We start from the raw sequence: 19,691 nt of genomic DNA on the forward strand, positions 1-19,691 counted from the left end.
GTATTTTATCGATTACTAGTATAAGCTGATCCCGGTTATAAGTCAACCCCCAATACTTGGGGCCTCAGCTTACTGGTTCGATATCAATATGATCAATAGCGGTTAAACCCCAAGTTGTAAGTCGACCCCCAGTACTTGGGGCCTCAATTTACCGGTTCGATATCAACATGATCAAAAGCGGTTAAGTTGGAAGTCGACTACCCATTCTTAACCCTTTACCGTATCTCACATTCTTACATGACACGTGATCGTTGCCCAGGCCATGGCCAATAGGCGGTCTTCCCGCCGCGAGTATAACCAGGCCATCAGGACCGTTTGACGTCATTTCGGGAATATTTCGACCTTTGGCCTTCCCTAATATGTTGCTTCGTGCTGTACGAAGTCAAATCAAGCATGCTCTGTCTGTCATGATGGCTGAATCTTGCCCTTGCCTGCAGCCCTTGGGCTGCTGCAGGCACGGGCAAGATTCAGCCATCATGACCTCCTCAGCGTGCTTGATTACATGTAATTGTTACATGTCTTATATTATCGTGAAGTTTGTACATGTGTTTGGTCCTGATCAGTCTGCACACAATATTGGCAAAAAGTCTCCACACAGTTGAGTCAGCGATGAATGTATATGATTGTGCTGGCTTTAGTAGATATGCTAGTTACGTTGAGTTGTTGTATTGTATGGTCTGGTTGTGTTCTGTGCTGTACTTTCAGGGCGCAGCAGACCGAGAGCAGTTGATGCAAGTTGGACTGCAATTTGCGGAGATTCAAAAAGATCTTGACCAGGTATGGCGCCACTGAAATCGAAGTGCAATGCGTTGTTGTGTGTGTTGTGAGGCTATCTTGTGGACCACAATGTTTTTGAATGCATAGTAGGACGGGATAGGATCTACACGACCTCGCCTCTTACTGGGCTCAATTTGTGAAAGGTTGACACTCAACTTGAACGCATAGCGGTCAGAGAAATCAAGTGGTGTGTGTGTGGTGTATTGTTTAATTTTGTTTTGTCTTGCTATATACGTGTATCAACAAGTCATCCTATTTTTTTGTAACCTGCTGTATTTCTATGCCTATGCGCCTTGATAACCACATCGTTTGATTGTTTGATTGCAGTGCCGAACCGAGCTTTCCCGACGTGCCGAGTCTGAGAGTCGCTTCAAAAGTCAGTTGTCTACATTGAATGAAGACTACCATCAAGCAAAACTTCAGGTATGAAGCAACGTTTCCTTTCCATTTCTATCAGAATGCCGCGAGGTATCCAGGTGTTGGAGGTGGTCCGGCCAGAGGGGAGGGGGTCTCCCGGGAAAATTTTGAGATCAGGGTACAAAATCCTGCATTCTGGGCGTGGTCGGGCGAAAAAGTGGTCCGGCCAAAGCCGGATCGGCCAGACCTGCTGCCACGCCCCTGGGTATACAGGTTCTGGATATTTCAGTATGTTCAACAAACTTATCTGCGATTGTTCTCATTTTCTATTCACTATGCACATATCGTAAAATCCCATTCAATGCCCCTACTTGTCCTGCTATTTTTCCTTTGGCATCAGCATCTTCCACTTTTGACTTTTGTTTACTCTCACTCTCCATAAGCGAACCATCAATCGTTATGGTTGACGACAACACGAAAATGCGAATAATAATAATAATAATAATGGATTTGTGTTGGTGCTAAGTGCTAACTGTATTTGTGTGTGCTCAGCTGTCAGAGGGACGCAAGCAATGGACTACCGAGTAAGTCTGTGTAAATCTGTTTGCATTTGCATTTTGCTCAAGTCTACTTGCAGTATGCGGTCGCAAGCAAGTTTTCAACTAATATCTTATAATGCGTTTGATTTAGAACCATCCATCATGTTGGTTTGCTGTGTCAGCCAACCTTTTTTCACTGTGTTTTTGCTTCAGAGTGGAGAATCTGCAGACTCAGCTTCAACAGTCTCAAAGTGACTATCAGACAAATGCTGCAGCACTGCAGGAGAAAGCCAGAGAAGTCGAGGTAGACTGTTTGCCGTGTGTCGTTGTGTTGTTGCTCTGTAGTCTGTTTGATTGGAGTCAGATAGCATGCTAGTTGACAGAGCTGAAGTCCAACTTTTATTGTTACTGTGTATGCGTTGGTGGGCCACATAGGTTGTTGTGTGTTCTGGGAGTGTGAGCGCTCTTATTTTAGCAATGTGTTCTCTCCATTAATGCATCGCTCCTGCAACGATGCACAAGCCTAATTAGATGAAGTTGGGAATTTGTCCATGAATAACATGTCTGCTGCATCATGGTGCTATTGTCTTTTTATAATAGTCAGTTGTCTTCCTCCTTTTTGTCTGTTTCTGCAGGTTCTCCAGTCTTGCTTGAAAGAGTTGCGGAGCACTGAGGATGGTGATGCTCCTGATGGTATGCTCTTGTTGTAAGACTGGTTTATTTAGTAGTTATTCATGATACATGCGTGCCTGGTTTAAATCTGGCCTTGGAAAATTATTTTCATTGCTATCAGGTTTGGCCTCGTTTTCTCTGTGCCGTGCTGACGAGTCAACAAAGGATGAAACAGTTCTGTTAGCGGATTGAGTAGTTATTCACCACTTTTGTCATCTTCTCTGGTGCGTAGAGATCCGTTAGCAGTGTTGCTGCATTTGTGCTCTTGGACTTCTTTGTGTTCAGGTTCTCTCTTTGCTGATATAACCAACGTGTCCAAGGTAAGAATTGTGAATTGTATTTCTACAGAATGTCACTTTAGGGCATGCCAGTTTGGAATGAGATGGTTTGGTTATTGTCTTGCGCTGCACTGTGCTGGTCCTAGAATGTATGCTCGAACATATGCGTCCATAAATGGTCATGGAAAACTATTGCGCATTGTAAAACATCAACTTGTACAACAGAGCTCTTGTATGTGTATTTGTATATGCATTTGCCTGTATATTATGTGTGCGGTTGCTTGTTATAATTTGTGGTTATGCTCTATTTGTGTGTCAGTGTGTATTTGTGTGTGTGTGTCCGTGTGTGTCCGTGTGTGTCCGTGTGGGTGCCCTTGTGTCGATGTGTGTCCATGTGTGTTCGTGTGTGTTTGTGTGGGTGTCTTGTGTGGATGTGTGTGTGTGGTGTGGGTGTTTGCGTACGTGTGTGCGTGCGTGGGTGGGTGCACCTGTACAGGTTCAATTACGTTTAGACACAGTCAATGAAGAATACACCCGTGCAGCCAATGCACTTGCCGAGGAGAGTCAGCAAAGACAGACTGCTGATGGTAAGCTGCGCCTGCTGCTGCTGCTGCCTGTATACCTTACTCATGTACTCATACTGCTGAAGTACATACTGCTTGGCATGCTGGGTACTGTATAAGCAGAAATATTCGTCTGGAATTTAATTTCGTCTTTTTCGTCCAAGGAGATTTTGGACTAAATTAAATGTAGGACGAATATCGATTTGTCCAGCTTTTCTATACACTCTTATGATCCATGGACGAAATTTTCAACCGGACGAACTCCTTTTCTTTGGAGTTGGACGAAATTATTGACCGACGAAATTTTCTGCCTCTACAGTATACCTTACTCATGTACACATTCATACTGCTTGGCATGCTGGCATGCTGGCATTCTTATGACGATCAATACAATGTATTGAAATGAAACTCCAAACAAACAAACACAATGTCATTGTGTTTGTTCGTTTGAAGTTTCATTTTACACAGCAAACCAAACAAGCATTGACGTCCAACATTATGATGGCGATAGAATAAAAGATGAATTGTGGCTCGATAAAGCACGAGCTGTACTCGAGAAAATGAGAAAGTACTCAATAGGATGTATATAATGTGCCGGTAGTTTCAAGCCAAGATCTAACAGAATTTAGAATCAATGAGAAATGGGAAAATGAGAAGACCGGTGCCAGAAGGAGGTAATGTTCGGCTCGATCAACACTGGTAGTGTCATTCACCTTGTTGCTGATATTGAACTGGTCGCAGAAGCGATGTAAATTGTTGAGCTTAGGGGCTTGGCGCCGGCTTATGTCGACATTGAAGTCGCCCGTTAAACTCAGCGGAGACGATGGCGTTGACACCGCTGCTGTGTCTATTGCATTGGACAGGTCCGGCCAAAACTGCACTGGCGTTCCTGGAGGTCAATACACTCCTCCTAGGAGAATCCGGTTTCGATGAGTTCTGATCTCTAGTAGCAAAAGTTCTATATTTGGTGTGGTCACCCACCGCTCGTGCTTGAAAGCGATTGTTAACATATAGTACTGTCGAGCGCCGAAGAACGGCCAGGCTAGAAACCAATTTTTAAGAACGGTCTAGGCTGGATTTTGTTGCAGAAAAGAACGGAAACCGTAGTGTACACTATAATTCACACTCAGACGTATAACTCTGCGTAAATGTAAATGTACATGTAAGACTGTGCCATCGAATAAGAACGAAACTGCTGTGTTGGCTAAAAATCAGAACGGGCTAGGCTAGAACCCTGACCCCCCCCCCCTCCAGTTCTTCGGCACCCGACAGTACTGTGGGCTGCTAGGCCACCTCCAAGACTGGGACGATCCTTCTGGAAAAAGGGCGTGGTTATGTATGCTGGGCAAGCTGTCTGCGGTAGAGCTAGATGCTGTCTGCGGTAGAGCTAGATAGAAAGGTTTCCGCCAGTATCCTGATTTCAATGTTATGAGACAGTGTGAAATCCTCGACTTCATGCTTTTTATTAAGAAGGTGGCACACCCTCAGGAACCCTACTCTAAGATTAAGACTATGGGCGTTGTTGCCGTTCGATAAAGGGGAGTAGTTAGAGGACTTTGGTGTAGAGTGAAAGGGGATTGCATTAGAGTTTAGTCAGGTTTCCTGGTGAATACCGGCAGTGCTTGGATTTAGTGGGCGACTTTGCATGACTGTATGAGAGACACGGGCATCCATGATGTGGCTGTAGCTGAAGCTATCTTATCGCAGGTGAATCTCCACTCACGTGCACGCACCTCTGCTGGCCAGAAATCTTCCTGCAGGGCTCTGTCGATGTGATCTGCTGGGATCACGACATGTGCATACGCTAGTCCAAAGTACCAGGATTCTGAAACACTGCACTTCATGACTGGTAGATCTTTTTTTCTCTCGCCAACCTTTGATGGAATCCGCACTGCATCTCATGTGGACATTGCCAAGTGCGCGGCATTTTATCCGAGGGGCTCCACAAGAACTTGCAGGAGCTTTCGGTTTGTGCTGGTAGTATGACGTGACTGTGGACTGGGCTGGCTAATGCTCTACATCACGGCGTGTGGTAGTACTGGTAGTGCTCTTTGCCAACGTGTGTGCAGGGTTTGGAGGGTTTCGCGGTTTTCTCCGCACAACCTTCTCCCACTCATGTTCGACCGGTACGGGAGCACATGTTGATTCGCGTGGTGTGACTCCTGAGCTGCAAACACTTGAATACGTGATGCGTGTAGCAGGCCCTGAGTCAGTTGATGTACACAGTTTGATCAGTGATGTGGCCGGGGAGGACGTGGAGTGGCCTGTGTTGGAGTACATGTACTCGTACGTAACTTTTGAACTTCCTCCCTGAGTGCCGCCACTTTGACCCTCAGGGAATTGTTGTCAACAACAGCTTCTTTCATGGTAGCCAATTCCTTTATCAAACTTCTCATCATCCCCATTAAAGATTCACTACTGCAAAAATCTACCAGCGCCGTTTTCGCCAAATAAAGGCGTGACGTCAACAGAGCCGTCTATACGAGGACTCGGAGAACAACTTTGGGCAATCAGGGCCGTACTAGAGCTATCTTCTTTGCTTTCTTTAGACCTGGTTGACATGGACATGTGGAACCTGTGGAAAACCAGAAAACATCTGCCAATAGGTGGAGCTAGAAAATTTGCATCCTACTTCTACACGTACAATCATGTGAGGCTGTTATACTATACTTATAGTCAGCATTACACTGTGGCTTCAGTAATGTATGGCTCATACAGACCCCAGCCTAGTATTTATTTCGAAGTAGAGCAATCTCCAGTATTGAACAAAACCCGATGGTGTGTACCGTTGCACACTGTACCATATCAGATGCTCTTTTGACTTTAGCACTGTTGTGGAACCTAAATATATAATTATATCAATCTGTTTCTGTGGTCTGCCACTATCAGCTGCAATGCAAGATGCAACAACCCGACTAGCGTCACTTCAAGATGCGTACGATCAGCTCAAGCAATTCCACCTCCAAACTGAGGCCAAACTGAACGCTTTGCAGGAGTACTTCCGCGTGAAGGAAGAGGGTCTCAACAAGTAAGCTATTCCTCGCTGGCAGTAATGTGCACTGCTATGTTCTACTCAGACTACTGGTGCTATAGTAGACGTACATGTAATGGAATCATCTGCCAAGGTGTAACTGTGAATATCCACTGTGTTGTAGACTTTATAGTGTAAGAATATCAGTGAAGTATGCAACTCATCTACAGGCGTGGCCGAAGAAATCCGACCTGTGAACTGAACGCAGCGCCAAGGCTCATCCGACCCCTGCAGCCCTCGGTTAGGTTTTTAGACCGTGCATGATGTAATTGAAATGAAAAAGAGGCGCTGCTTTTGACTCGTGGGGAATTTCTTCGGCCACAACTGTAGTACTTGAAGTACATGTGCGTGTGATCATTCCCAACTGCAGTACTTGCGATTTTATAACATTTGCAAACTTGCTTTGTTCAGTTCTGATTCAGATATGGATGTTGACTATTATTGGTGGGTGGCTTGTATTCTACCCCACTTTGGTTTCTGAGTTTTGCGAAAATTGATAGGTCACAATCTCCAACGCCCAGACTGACCACATCGATTTCTGGACTGGCTTTTCCTGATACTAATTTGCTTGAAGTGGTTGAATACAGTGTTGCTTTAATTTAGACCTGATGTACATTGTGTCTTGCTCTGTCAGGGAGCTGAGCATCGAGCGAGCAAAGAGTCACAACATCGAGAGTCAGCAGGCAAGCATCGAACTGAAAGCGAACCAAGCCAAGCAGGATCAAGAAGACCAACGGTAAGTTACGACAGTGTGCAGTTCGGAGACAATTATCCAAGAATTTACACAGATACATGTAGTTCCAGAATATACACAGAAAATTCACAGATTTTTTTAGACTTGCTTGCTGGAGTCAGCTGTTGCATGTGATTGGACGTATAGGTCTGAGATCGGCTACGCTGCAATATTCTTCAATCAACCATTCAGCTGTTTGTGTTGCTTGATGTGGGTTTTTCTTCACACAGCAAGCAAATGGCTAACATGCGAAAGCAACTGGCTGACTCTGAGAAGTCTCTTTGGCAGCAAGTAAGGAAGTGTATGTGTGCGGGCGCGTGCTCGCGCGCGCACGTGTGTGTGTGTGTGTGTGTGTGTGTGTGTGTTGACAGTTCACGTGTGCATGTACATGTATGTATATCTTTGCAGTTGTTCTAATGGGCGTTTCTAGTCCTCACCAGAATACATATATCAGCAGTGTTTCTCTATCTCCGGGCCTGACTTGCAACATGAGACACTAGCACTGTCATAGTTCTAACTTCTACATTTCTTGTGTATATGCATGATTATTTTCCTGGTGTAGTGTTTCTATTAGGATTTTTATTGTGCCAGCATGAATGTCCTGGTGTTATCACGGAGGTTTAGCATCACGAATTTCGTGTTCGAGTTTGCGTGCAGTTGAAAGTGAACTCGAACGCGAAATTTATTTTCATCGAGAGAATTTGCAAAGCGTTTTCGCGAACGTAACATGTCCGTGATTTTTCAGGGGAAAAAATGGCACCAACATTTTTTAAGGATGGCAATAAACAGAATCAGCTGAAGCGTCATGTTAAGAACGTTTTATTGAGGTGTCACGAACAAATTCTAGAAAAAGTGGTGATGGACAAAGAAATAAATGTGATGGAAATGTATTAAATGTGAAGAACAATAATAGGAACGCTGAAAAATATAAGATGCATCGAACTAACTTTCGCACAACGCTCATCAGGAACCAGCATTAATTTTTTTTAATTTCAACATGGAATTGCATGCTCACATGCAGTAATTATTATACCTTATGCAGGAGCGTCGGAAGGTATTTTAGTGTGGTACGGTCAGCCATCTGAAATACAATTTACTCGTGGGAGAGGGGTGGCTAAGCCGAAATTGTTTGGAAATTTAGAGCCGAGATCAATGCATTTTATTTATTCACGGGGTACCTGGGGCAAAAAGTGGTGCGGTCAATACCATAGTGACCGTACCGTGTCATGACTGGAGCGCGAATCCATGATTCGCGATTCGTCCACTATTCGGTACTGATCTTGCGAAAGTTCGTGATTGAGTTTGCGAATCGCAAAATCCATGGGAACTTAAACACGAAGTTCGTGATGCTAAACCACCATATCACCTGTGCATGTCTGTGCTTGACCCCTGTGTCTTTTCTCCTGCTGCTCCTCTTGTTTCCACTGCTGCTGCTGCTGACATCGCTGTGCTTTGCTGTTCTAGGTTCTTGTCAATGAGCAAAGAGCCCAAGCTGCTCAGGTAATTAGTATGACGTGTATGTGTACAGCAGTGCAGTTCTCTTACCGTGCAGCACAATGACATTGTTGTCTGGCTACATTTGCTCGCAGGGACAGTGTAACGTTACAGTGAGAATGTGTTCTTTGTTGTCGCCATCCAGAATGTACACGTACTTGCTCTCCGTTTCTGCATGGCCGAGTGCTCTGAAATGGTCTTTCTTGTCGCCTTGTCTGTGTTCCCTGACATGTAGCGCATTGTGCAGAACCTTGCCTAGCTTAGCCCAGTGTACAGAGTCAGTACAGTGTACAGTGTGCATGACATGAGTATGTATGATACAGCTGTCTTCACTAGTTGAGGCCGTTGAAAAAGAAAAAAATGGCTATGTGTGTTTTGTATTTCAGACTCGCTGCATGCAGGTTGAAGAGCAGCTGCGGGACATGAACTCGGAGAACACGTCCTTGAAAAGACGGTGGGTGATTGAAGAAACGCATGGACAAAAGTTTGAAATTGTTACAGGATGGATTGTGTAAAGTGATGCATGTAACCGGGTTGGATTGGCATGCTATGTCCTGTCCATGCAACCTAGTGGACTGGAAGGAGTTAATCCAACGGATTCAAGATGCCTGGGAGTGATGTACTGTTTCTTGCATAGGGCATGTGCGAGCGATAGTGACAATGAATATTGTCTGTGTCATGGCCCGCGCTTTTCATCTCATTTTGGCCTGGGACAAATACGGCCCTGGACAAAGTGTCAGCCCTGAATCCGACTGCTGCTGTTCTTGTCTTTAGCCCACCAAGCCAGTTGATGTGGCTCATGGGACATTCTTTAGTCCCGCTAGGAACTGATGCCAACGAGAAGGAGCACGATACTTACGCTCTGCACCTTAATTGAGTTCGGACTGTACGGGGTCAATGCTGATGATAATCTGTGTAATTTAGGTACCAATCCACTTAGAATGAAGTTGACTGTTCTGCCTTTGTGCTGGTCATATTCAGGCTTGAGGAGGCGGAAAGTCGACTGCAAGCTAAATTCCCTCCACCGGTTGTACCATCCGTTGTACCTATTCGTCCTGGTAAGGACACCGAGTGCCTGCACCTGTTATAATTATGTATTGTATTCTGCGGGGAAACCTGTCTTTGTGTGATCGTAGACTTCGTAGTAACCAAGGCATTGCAACAGCAACAGCATCAGTCGTTCAGCACAAGCTAACCACATATACCGTAAAATACAATTGATCTTCCCCACCGCTGTGTCGCTTCTAAGCTGGTTTTCGTCATGCTTTGGGAATTAGATCAATGTTGCCCTGTGCAGTACGATGCACAACAGCAAGGCCATAGATCAGGCTCGCCATGTTGTACTGTGCATAGTTCCATCCACAGGAGTAGGAGTAATACCTACATGTGCTGTGTACAGCAATGCATGCGCGGCTCAGCGCCGTATTTTGATGTACCGTTTTCTTTTTTGGGATGTTGGCCGCACTTTAATACACTTTTTTACTCAAAAATTGCCCCTGTGGCTCCGAATGCTGGATGTAAATCGACCAGCACTACAGCGCCCGTGCATATAATGCATGTATGGCAGGGAATAATTTAACCGGTATCGCATCGCAGTTTGCTACGCAATTCTTCTGAAGTGCGAAGCAACTTCAGATATGCATCGCAGAAAACTGCGATGCATATTGATTGTTCACTGTACCCTATGATGCACAGTGTGTATGCCGGGTGTGTCTCTTAGGGATAAAATAGATGTATGAAGCTTCGAAAGTGCTGAGCCAGGCATCCTGGCACCAGGATAGGCTTGCAACTAAGGTGTACAGTGTATTTGTGATCTGAGCTTGCACTCTGATCAGCTCTCCAGGACAATGTTGTCAAGTGTTGAAGAAAATTGCTATGCAACATTTTCGAATTGCAATTCAAGTTTGATTTTACATAGCAAAATTGCTATGCAAAAGATTGAAAGTAAATTATTCCCTGTATGGTGTCGTTGTACTACTTTTCATGTAGTGCAAAAAATCTGAATTTTGGGCCCGAATGGGGGGGGGTTGCGGCTAACACCTTAGAAAGTACAGCATACACTGAAGTCGTTTCACAGGTAGAAAATTGAAGTGGAGCGGAAGTTAGAAAGGTGACAGGTTGACAATACATGTACAATCATGTACTTTATGTAACATGACTTTCAGTCATCTATACATGCATTGCATATGTCGGAATCTGTTTTACCTATTTCTTATGTTCTTCCATATCCTTGTCTGCCGGCGTGTGTGTGTGTGTGTGGGCGCGCGTGTGGTATGTGCGTGTGTGTGTGGTGTGTGTTATTTTGGTTTGCAGGTATGCCAATGGGTGTTAGTGGACCTGTAATTCCGATTCGCCCTGCTGGAAGGTGAGTAGTGAGTGATGATCTGATTCGTCTGAACAGAAGTACTTTATGGACCTGAGTAGTAAGGAATGTGCATGTCCCTTACAGCACGGTGCTGTGCCATGTGCTAGGAGGAAACACTGTAGCATGGCCTGGAGATCACTCTGTGTGCCCATGGCTTTCAGCTTGGACTGAAAGCGCCAGCATCTTGTTCCATTTCAGAAATGCAGCGACCGGACGAAGGACCTTGGTAAACACACAAGGCAATTCGCTGAGGCCGAATGGCAGGCAAGTGCATCTCCATATCTGACCATTCCACAGGAAGGCTAAGAACTAACGGCTGAGGGGATGCACTGGAATGGAATGGAACGCATCTCGTAAGTCCAGCTTTTCCATCCACCGATGGCGTTCCACTATGTCCGATAGCAGGGAGAGTATCTCCATCTTGAAGTGCTGAGGTTCTATCTACCCGTTCAGAGCCTTGAGATTGAAGACGAGACGCTACCTGTCTCCGCTCTTGGGGACGAGGAAATGCGGGCTGACGAATTCTACATTGTCTAAACGACAACTGCTCGATCCCACCGGTAGAAATCATTCTCTGCAGTTCCTGGTGCGATGCGTCTTGCTCGACTGGTGGCAGAACCGGTTGATGGGGAAGCCGATGCCGGCACGGCCGCCGCTGGAAACACAGGTCGAAACATATTTCCACAATCTCCAACACCCATTTGTCGCTGGTGATGGGGCCGTGGGCTGCGTCGGACCCCCCCCCCCCCCCCCCCCCCGCCCCAGGCTGAAAAGGCTGCCGATGGTGGAAGGGTCCCCGAGGCACGTCCCGTGACACCTGTCTCAGGCTGTCTGTGCATGTCCGCCAAAGCCTTCGAGTCCTTGGCTCTATTAGCGATGGCTTCCGTGAAGAAACTGCCAAACAAAACGCTCTCTTGCCCTCTTGTGGCAGGTCGTCTTTGGACAATTTGGCAAACTCCTTGTTTATTGAGTCAAGGATGTTGCTCCTCGTAGCTTGAAGAATCAAGCCATGAACGTTGCCGAGAAGGACAATGGTCCGCTGCACCAATTCGGCCACGTCCTCAACCGGCACAGTGGTGAGCTCTTTGTCCTCAAAAATTGAGGACCAGGCGCAGGCCGCCGGACCCACCGCCGCATGGACTGCTGCCTGGATGTTGGCAAACTTATTATCCACGGACTTGGGCAGCTTCTTGCCGACCCAAGTAGCCACAGTGTCTGCCGTAATTACCTCACTCTCAATAACGAAGACGGTCTCTTCAGCTGTCTCAGCTGAGCAAGGCGTATCGGGACCGGGTTTGCGCGACATAATAGTCATCAAGCGAATTCTGACGTCCTGTAATATTCTTGATGCTGCAAGAGCCATTTTTCCACTTCTTAGACCTTGGTGACACTAACTGGGAATACCATCAGTACAGCCCAGTAACTTCATATTGTAGTCTGTACCATAACGATGGGTGAGCAGTTGGAACGCGTGCACTTATATCTTTAGTCTGAAGTGTACATTACACATACCGGTACATGGATGCAGGATTAGGCTGCAACCACACTAGGTACAAAATCACGTACAAACGGCATTAAGTTACAGTAGAAATCGTCATGGCGATCCGCGCGAAATGCACAATGCGCTTTGTAGGTTTTCAGCAACCGGCGCACCCCTGTAGAAAGCCACGTTTGTCATTTTCGTCGTTTTCGCGCTCCATCACCTGTGTACAACTTTTTTTGTACCTGGTTGGCGTACATAGCATCAGCATCGCATTGTTTTTTAATTTCCCGGTCTTTTCCAGCGCATGGCGTACGCTTTGGTACAACAACGTCACGTGCTGGTCGCGTGAAAACGTCATCTATGCAGACCGAAAAGTGTAGTGTGATTGCGTACCGACTTGTACTGAGATACCGGTATGCATGAAAATTTGTACTGTGATTTTTACGTAGTGTGATTGCGGCCTTAACCAGCTCAATGCATAATTATACATTATACACATTCTAAATCTAAACGGTTTGTTTCAGAAAATCCTGCCATATCCCACCCCAGATACGTGCCTGCCACATACAAGCGTGTCTGTGAGCACATTTGGCCTGGCGACCGAATCACTCACCTCCATGTATTCAGCGGATATGTGGTGACGTAACTTTAGTCAACATCAGTTGGCAGTATATTTACATTTAGCCTGTTCTTTGCTTGTGTGTGTGTGTGCGTGCATGTGTGCGTGCATGTGTGCGTGCGTGCATGTGTGCGTGCGTGCATGCGTGTGCAGGCCGGCTGCTATGGATTCCTCTGGTAAGTGACTATGGTTATTCAAAGCAGTATGATTTGCTTGCTGATTTCAAATTCTGTTTTCTCATAACTGGTGCCAATGCCCGCAAGTATTTTAATTTTCTATCGAGAGTTTGTGGGGATTGCCTGGGTAGTTTGCGGATGGTTACTTTTCACAATGCTGGCTTGATTATTAGATGTACTCGCTAGTGCAGTCTCCATGAACTGCCATATTTGAATACAATGTCATGTGTCTTGTGGAGTTCTGGTGCTAATCATTGTGCTCATTGTTCTCTGGTGTACCGTATTTCCCCGAATATACGTTGCACCTTGTTACACTAAACTTGAAGGATCAAGAAGGGGATGCGACTTACAATCGAGTGTATTATCCTACCTATGTAACTATATTGAAACAATATGGCTCAAACCTGAAAAAGGGGTGCGACTTATAATCGAGCGTGACTTATAATTGGGGAAATACGGTACTATTTCCTCTGTGTGGTTGTGCGTTTGTGTGTGTCTGTGTCCGTGTGTCTGTGTCTGTATGTGTGTGTCTGTGTGCGTGTATGTGTGTGTCTGTGTACGTGTGTGTCTATGTATCTGTGTACGTGTGTGTCCATGTATCTGTGTACGTGTGTGTGTCTGTGTGTACGTGCGCGCACACTCGCGCATCGCTCGTGTGGTGGTGCGGCACTTGTTCGTGATTGTGTGTGCATGTGGTGATGTATTCATTGCTACTTCTTGTGACCCGTTTTTCTTCAATTCCGTTGCCACAGCACATGGTAGATCATCCATGGACATGGCACATCGTGTCAATCCTTCTCCGCCTGGGTCGGTACATAGTGCAGGTGGTGGCAGCTCAAGAATGCCACCTGTGCCCATGGCCGGTAGGTTGCACTAGTGTGCTGCTGTGCTGTGAAGCTGTTGTGCTGATGTGCTGCTGTGAAGCTGTTGTGCTGCTGTTGTGCTGTTGTCATGTTATGATGTGCTGTTGTGCTGTTGTGCTGCTTGTTATGTGTGTGTGTGTGTACCTTTCTAGAATTTGTAGAAATCTTGCTGCAAAGCGAGCAAATCCCATGCTGTCATTTCCCCGATAGAGTATTGTGATGTGATCCATGCACATTTTGCTGTTAGAATTGTGTGCTTTGTGAGTCTACGAAAACAGTGCAACACCTACTTCGTCCTATATATGTATGTATACAGACTGTGGATGCATTCCGTCACTGTGCAACCCCCTCCAGGGCCGTCGGAAGGTATTTTAGTGTGGTACGGTCAGCCACCTGGAGTACAGTTTACTCGCGGGGGAGTGGTGGCCGAGCCGAAAATTTTGGAAATTTAAAGCCCAGATCAGTGCATTTTATTGATTCACGGGGTGCCTGAGATAAAAAGTGGTACGGTCAATACCGTAGTGACCGTACCGTGTCCGACGCCCCTGCCCTCCCCTGTCTCTTAGTCGCACTGGTGTATCATACTGTATCCTGTCAGGTGGTGGCAATGTTATGTCGCATCTTGGTCTTCATAGCGACTATTCTGAAAAGTGTTCATTCACTGACGATCATGCTTTTATGATGTACCGGATTTGTGTGTGTGCATGTGTCACCGGCTTCTTTGCTTGGTGCTAAGGCTAGGGGTGGGCAGATGCATGTCCACATACGCACATGGCTCACCTTTCATTTGGGCCTGTGTACCAGCCAAGCTACTCAGGCTACCGTCTGTTTATTCCCCCGCTTGTCGTATCTGCATGCATGTGAGATTGAACTGAGATGTTGCAACCTCGGCTGTAATTGTAGAAGGTGGCTGCTCCGAACGTTGGAGATCGCACTTCCTACCAACTGACTGACACTTGACTGACACTTGACTGACTGACGACTGCCATCTGGAGTACACGAGAAGAATGCCGGGCCGTCCACTTGGCAAACCTGCAAGAAAGCACCAGTCCCTGCTCAAGACACAGTGTTTCGGGGAATTCACCCCTCAACAGTTGAGCTTGAGTAGGCTGAGGAAGATTGTGCCTGATCTGAAGAGCACCACTTATGTAGTGCTCTCCAGGTACAAACATCACCAGGGATACAAACTTACGGAGACGCTCCGTTTCCAGCGCGACAAACACCCCAGCATTCTTCTCGTGTGTTCCAGACGGCAGTCATGAGTCAGTCAAGTGTCAGTCAGTCGGTGGGTAGCGCGAGCTCCAACATTTGGAGCAGCCACCTTCTTCATGTGAGGTTGGTTATATGTATAATTATGCCTTTGCTTCACATGATGTATTTTAAAATGCACGTGTGTGTGTGCGTGCGTGCGTGCGTGCGTGTGTGTGTGTACATGGTGTGTGTGCTGCATGGTATAGGTCCAGGAAGTTTCCCAGCGCCACGACCAATGGTAAGAGTAATATGGAGCAGCACATGCCAAGATGACATATGACATGGATATTGGTGCCATTCTTTTACAGACCTGTGCCATGCCCTTTTCAATTAGTGGTATGGAAAGGAGACTACTGTCGTCTAGGGGGTTTCTATGGTCTGGCATTGATATTCTCAGATACAGGTAGAATCCTGATAATTTGATATTCTCAGATAATTCACAAGTGCATGCAACACTATCTGTGCTGCATTGTAAGATTCGTAACTGCACACATGATTATAGCAACTCGTAACTACTAGGGGTGAAAGGATTATGTGGTTTAGTCGATTAATTAGTCGAAAAAAATCTAGTCGATTACGATTTTTCTATTCGCTACAGCATTTTCGTACGGCATACTATACGGTACGACGAAACATCCGGCAGGTGCAGTGTGTCTACATGACTTTACTGCGTGCAGCACAGTCATGTACCAGAGTACGAGTCTATGCGCGCGTGCACGGAGGTGTCAATCAACGCGTGCAGCACGCACAGCGAGTTGCTCATGCTCTGGATACATACTATACGCGTACCCGGTAGATCTACCTGATGTACTCTAGATCTATTTTGTGACACGCGGCTCTTTTCTCTGCACCGCGCACTGATTCGTACCCACGAACTTTCATTCCGGAACTCACTATTCTGGACAAGTAGCCTTAAGAATCAGTTAGTTTGTGCCTGTGCGACGGTCGATGTTTCCATTATTTTTGTTCTCTTTGAAGTTTCAAAATTGATTGTAGTTGATGCAAGATGGTGAGTTTTGTCGTCAGTGGTGTAATCGATAATAATCGATAAGTATTAAATCCATAAGTTTTGGATTAACCGTTAAGGAATATGCCTTTTAAAATCGTTTCACCCCTAGTAACTACATGTACTTACATTGTAGTAGACATAGAGAATGTCTATGTAAGATTGTAGGAAGGTCCAAGAATGCTATCTCCTCTTTGCCTTTCTCTTATTTCAGTAGGTACAAGGGTACTTTGAAAACCTGTTTTTGCCACAGGATTTGAAAACCTGTTTTTGCCACAGGATTTGAAAATTACCAGTTGCCACTGCAGAATTAGTTGTTGCTGTACTGGATAGCTTCTCCGAGACTAACTGTAGCCGATGGATTCTTGTATATGAGATGCATTGTGCTTGTAAAAACTTGCTTGCAGCAAATACTGTTTTGCTGAAGAGCTGTCTCTATGAATGTTATACTCTTGTTGCTGTCCAGCCGGTCATGCCAATTGCTCAGCCACCACCACCACATGTAGGTATGCACGCCCCGCGGCACTTTGCTCCCATGGTTCATCCGTCGGCTGCTGGAGGAATGGCACGCCCACAACAAGCCCAAGCAGCGCATTTCCTTCCACAGCAAGAAGTGGTACCAGGACGAGAAACAGGCAACCGTCCACCGATGAATCAGAGCTGGTCGCAAGAGTCAGGCTCTGTGACTGGATCAATGGGACCTGCAGCAGTCTCTGCACAACCAGCTGCTAGTTCATCGTGGCATCATCCGCCTACTGGAAACGTCTCTGCTGCCGCTCCTTCAGGTACTTTGCCATGAAGCTATACATATACATGCATTGAATTAACATCTGGGACTGTGTGATCTGCTGCTGGTTTTCACATGTTGATCATCAGATCATGTCATATCTGGTTGTAGTCAAGGCTTCATCATACCTGCCAATCATCCCGATTTGGCCAGGACTGTCCCGATATCGAGGGTGGTAATAGGCACCCCCAAAAGTGTATTTGTCGCAGGCATCACGGCTTCATTTGTGTACATTATCGTACCTAGGTACACATGTACATGCCTTGATAGTGTCTTCTATCACTAGCTGTGTACTGGCTGATACTGTGCCGTGCCTGTGTACATGTGCAGCATTCCGCAACAGTATATTATTCTATTGCTGGTGTTTGTGTTGTGTGTAAGGTGTTTCGCCCATCACTGGGGGTCAGGGCGTGACTCCTCAGCAGAACCCACCACCGTCGTCGTCCTATCCACAACCCCCGGGCCCCGTCTAGAAGAACGGTAAGTTGTACTTTTCTTGAAGCTTGTAATATTGCACTGATTCGTATGTACGTAGACCTATGCATTACTGCATAGTATAAACCCTTTGCAATTTGCATGTTAACTTGCCGCAATACTGCTCCTGAGCGACCCAGATTTACATGTAATGGAGAACAAATGGGGAACAATTTACGCACAAAGTGTGTGTGAATCAGTGAATTTCCGGCACCACACGCATTTAGGGTGACACGCACGGTCTTTGTCTTTCGGCTGGAGCTAAAAAAAGGACACCTGGGGAACTCCTCTGACTGCACGCGAGTGCTCGGCATGAAGTCAAGCCAATCTGGGTGTTTGCTCTTCCCTTCCGTATCCCTTTCAGTGCAAAGCAAAACCTGCACGTTCTCCACTGATTGAATTTGTTCACGGTATCTCAAGGCAAGGGCGTCGGAAGGTATTTTAGGGTCGTACGGTCAGCCACCTGAAGTTCAATTTGCTCGTGGGGTTGGGGTGTTTCCTCTGAAAAGTTTCGAAAATAAGTGCCCAAATCAGTTCCTTTTACTTCAGTATTGATTCACAGGGTACCAGGGGGCAAAGTGTGGTACGGCCATAGTGACCGTAGCGTGTCCGACGGCCTTGCAAGGGAAGCACTGAAGAGCCATCCACATTCAAAGGGTCTATACCCAGGCGAATGCGGTACTACATTGTAGTATATGTGGCCGTGTGTGTGTGGCTGTGTGTGTGGCTGTGTGTGTGGCTGTGTGTGTGTGTGTGGCTGTGTGTATGTGGCTGTGTGTGTGTGTGTGTGTGTGCGGCTGCGTGTGGCTATGTGGGTGGGTGGGTGGGTGGGTGGGTGGGTAGGTGTGCTGACTTCGAAATTGCCAGTGCAAAGTTGCTAACTTAACTGTGTTGCTTCTTTGCTTTCTTGTGTTTATAGATGTTTGCTGGATCGCATCTTGAATTTTTGAAGTATTTCCTGAAGGTGAAAGGAAGGCTTGTCCAGACTCATGGGTATTGTGACTTCCAAGATTGATTTGATGTATATTTTATTATAACTGCTACTGCTGCTGCTGCTGCTAGGTGCTGATAGTAGCTAAATGATCCTTGACTCTGCTTTGCATCCAGCTGTTTCAGGGAGCATAGGAAATGCTTGTTATGACTTCCCAGATTTATGACGTCCAAGTTTTTTCTTGAAACTCTCATATGGAATTTGACCAGAGGAATGCTACTGGTCCACGCTCTTCTGAAGCTATTGAAATTCCTGCTAGCATCGTCCTATTTATTCTACAGTACTGGCTGTACTTGTGGATGCTGTGTTTTTCATTGCTTCTGTTTGTCCATATTCGGTGTGTATGTGTGGGCATGTGATGTTTCACTCTGTGAACGCACATGCCGCATACATTGATTATCGTTTTGGGCTTCTTGCTCTATGTTTGTTTGTTTTTGTATCAGTACTGTTGTTTTCTGTCCGTGTACATTCGTTTACTGAGTCCAGTACTTGTACATGCCATTGTATACTGTGTGCTGTGCATGCAGTTGTTGCTCCCTGTCCTCGCCCGGAGTGTGTACTCATAAGTATGGTACATGACTGTACATGCGCTGGCTGTATTGCCCTTTTGCCCATTATGCTGTTGCTACTGCATGCTGTAGTGTATTTGCTTACTCTGATGTGACCAGTGGTCATGTATTCATCTCACGGTTTGATTTTTCAAAGTCGCGTATCCAATTCTCCCCGAAATGATTGTTTTCTACTTTCCTCTATGTCAAGCAACGGCAATATCAGTACCAGTATGAGTATGTCACCTATTTTGATCTGGTGTTCATGTACGTGTCCACTGCAACTGGTTGCAGTCATGACAGCATCTGCACAATGACGTCATGATTATTATTCTACGCTGTGTATGTGTTGATGTGCTGACTGAGTGGCGGGCACACTGTGAAACACTCTGCATTACAGCAAACGAACGTGTTGGATCCACATCCTTATGCTTACAAGATCTGATCCGAAATCTGATGTTGATGTCAGTGATGAAAGGGAAAGTAGTCTCGGAATGTTGTTTCAAAGGTCTTGGAAGCATTTTGCTGTGTACCCAGCGACATCTTTTGTTGTCATCTAGAGTAGGGAAACACTTCGCGAGACGGTATAGCAATGGGGCAAATAACTTGAAATAAGTTAAGCTTTAAAGGGGAAGTTAAGGCTAAAATCAAAAATTTCACCAGTTGTAGTCTTCGGGGTGCTGA

The 19,691-nt window shown here is 46.0% G+C and overlaps 1 protein-coding gene across 1 annotated transcript in view; it reads left to right on the top strand.

Moving 5' to 3' along the window:
- Positions 1-19,343, top strand: part of LOC135814660 (histone-lysine N-methyltransferase 2D-like) — a 32,584-nt gene extending 13,241 nt beyond the window's left edge. Inside the window, exons 10-29 of the mRNA XM_065327817.1 lie at positions 706-777; positions 1,105-1,200; positions 1,687-1,718; positions 1,887-1,977; positions 2,309-2,366; positions 2,631-2,665; positions 3,120-3,210; positions 6,076-6,214; positions 6,852-6,953; positions 7,181-7,241; positions 8,415-8,450; positions 8,831-8,898; positions 9,426-9,502; positions 10,758-10,809; positions 13,065-13,087; positions 13,840-13,950; positions 15,408-15,439; positions 16,674-16,992; positions 17,376-17,474; positions 18,388-19,343. Of these exons, the coding sequence (XP_065183889.1) occupies positions 706-777; positions 1,105-1,200; positions 1,687-1,718; positions 1,887-1,977; positions 2,309-2,366; positions 2,631-2,665; positions 3,120-3,210; positions 6,076-6,214; positions 6,852-6,953; positions 7,181-7,241; positions 8,415-8,450; positions 8,831-8,898; positions 9,426-9,502; positions 10,758-10,809; positions 13,065-13,087; positions 13,840-13,950; positions 15,408-15,439; positions 16,674-16,992; positions 17,376-17,467 (1,587 nt within the window). The 3' untranslated portion in view covers positions 17,468-17,474; positions 18,388-19,343. The remainder of the gene's footprint in view (positions 1-705; positions 778-1,104; positions 1,201-1,686; positions 1,719-1,886; positions 1,978-2,308; positions 2,367-2,630; positions 2,666-3,119; positions 3,211-6,075; positions 6,215-6,851; positions 6,954-7,180; positions 7,242-8,414; positions 8,451-8,830; positions 8,899-9,425; positions 9,503-10,757; positions 10,810-13,064; positions 13,088-13,839; positions 13,951-15,407; positions 15,440-16,673; positions 16,993-17,375; positions 17,475-18,387) is intronic.
- Positions 19,344-19,691: the final 348 nt, after the last annotated feature.

This window comes from Sycon ciliatum, chromosome 4 (assembly GCF_964019385.1).
Source record: "Sycon ciliatum chromosome 4, ocSycCili1.1, whole genome shotgun sequence".
Taxonomy (NCBI): Eukaryota; Metazoa; Porifera; class Calcarea; order Leucosolenida; family Sycettidae; genus Sycon; species Sycon ciliatum.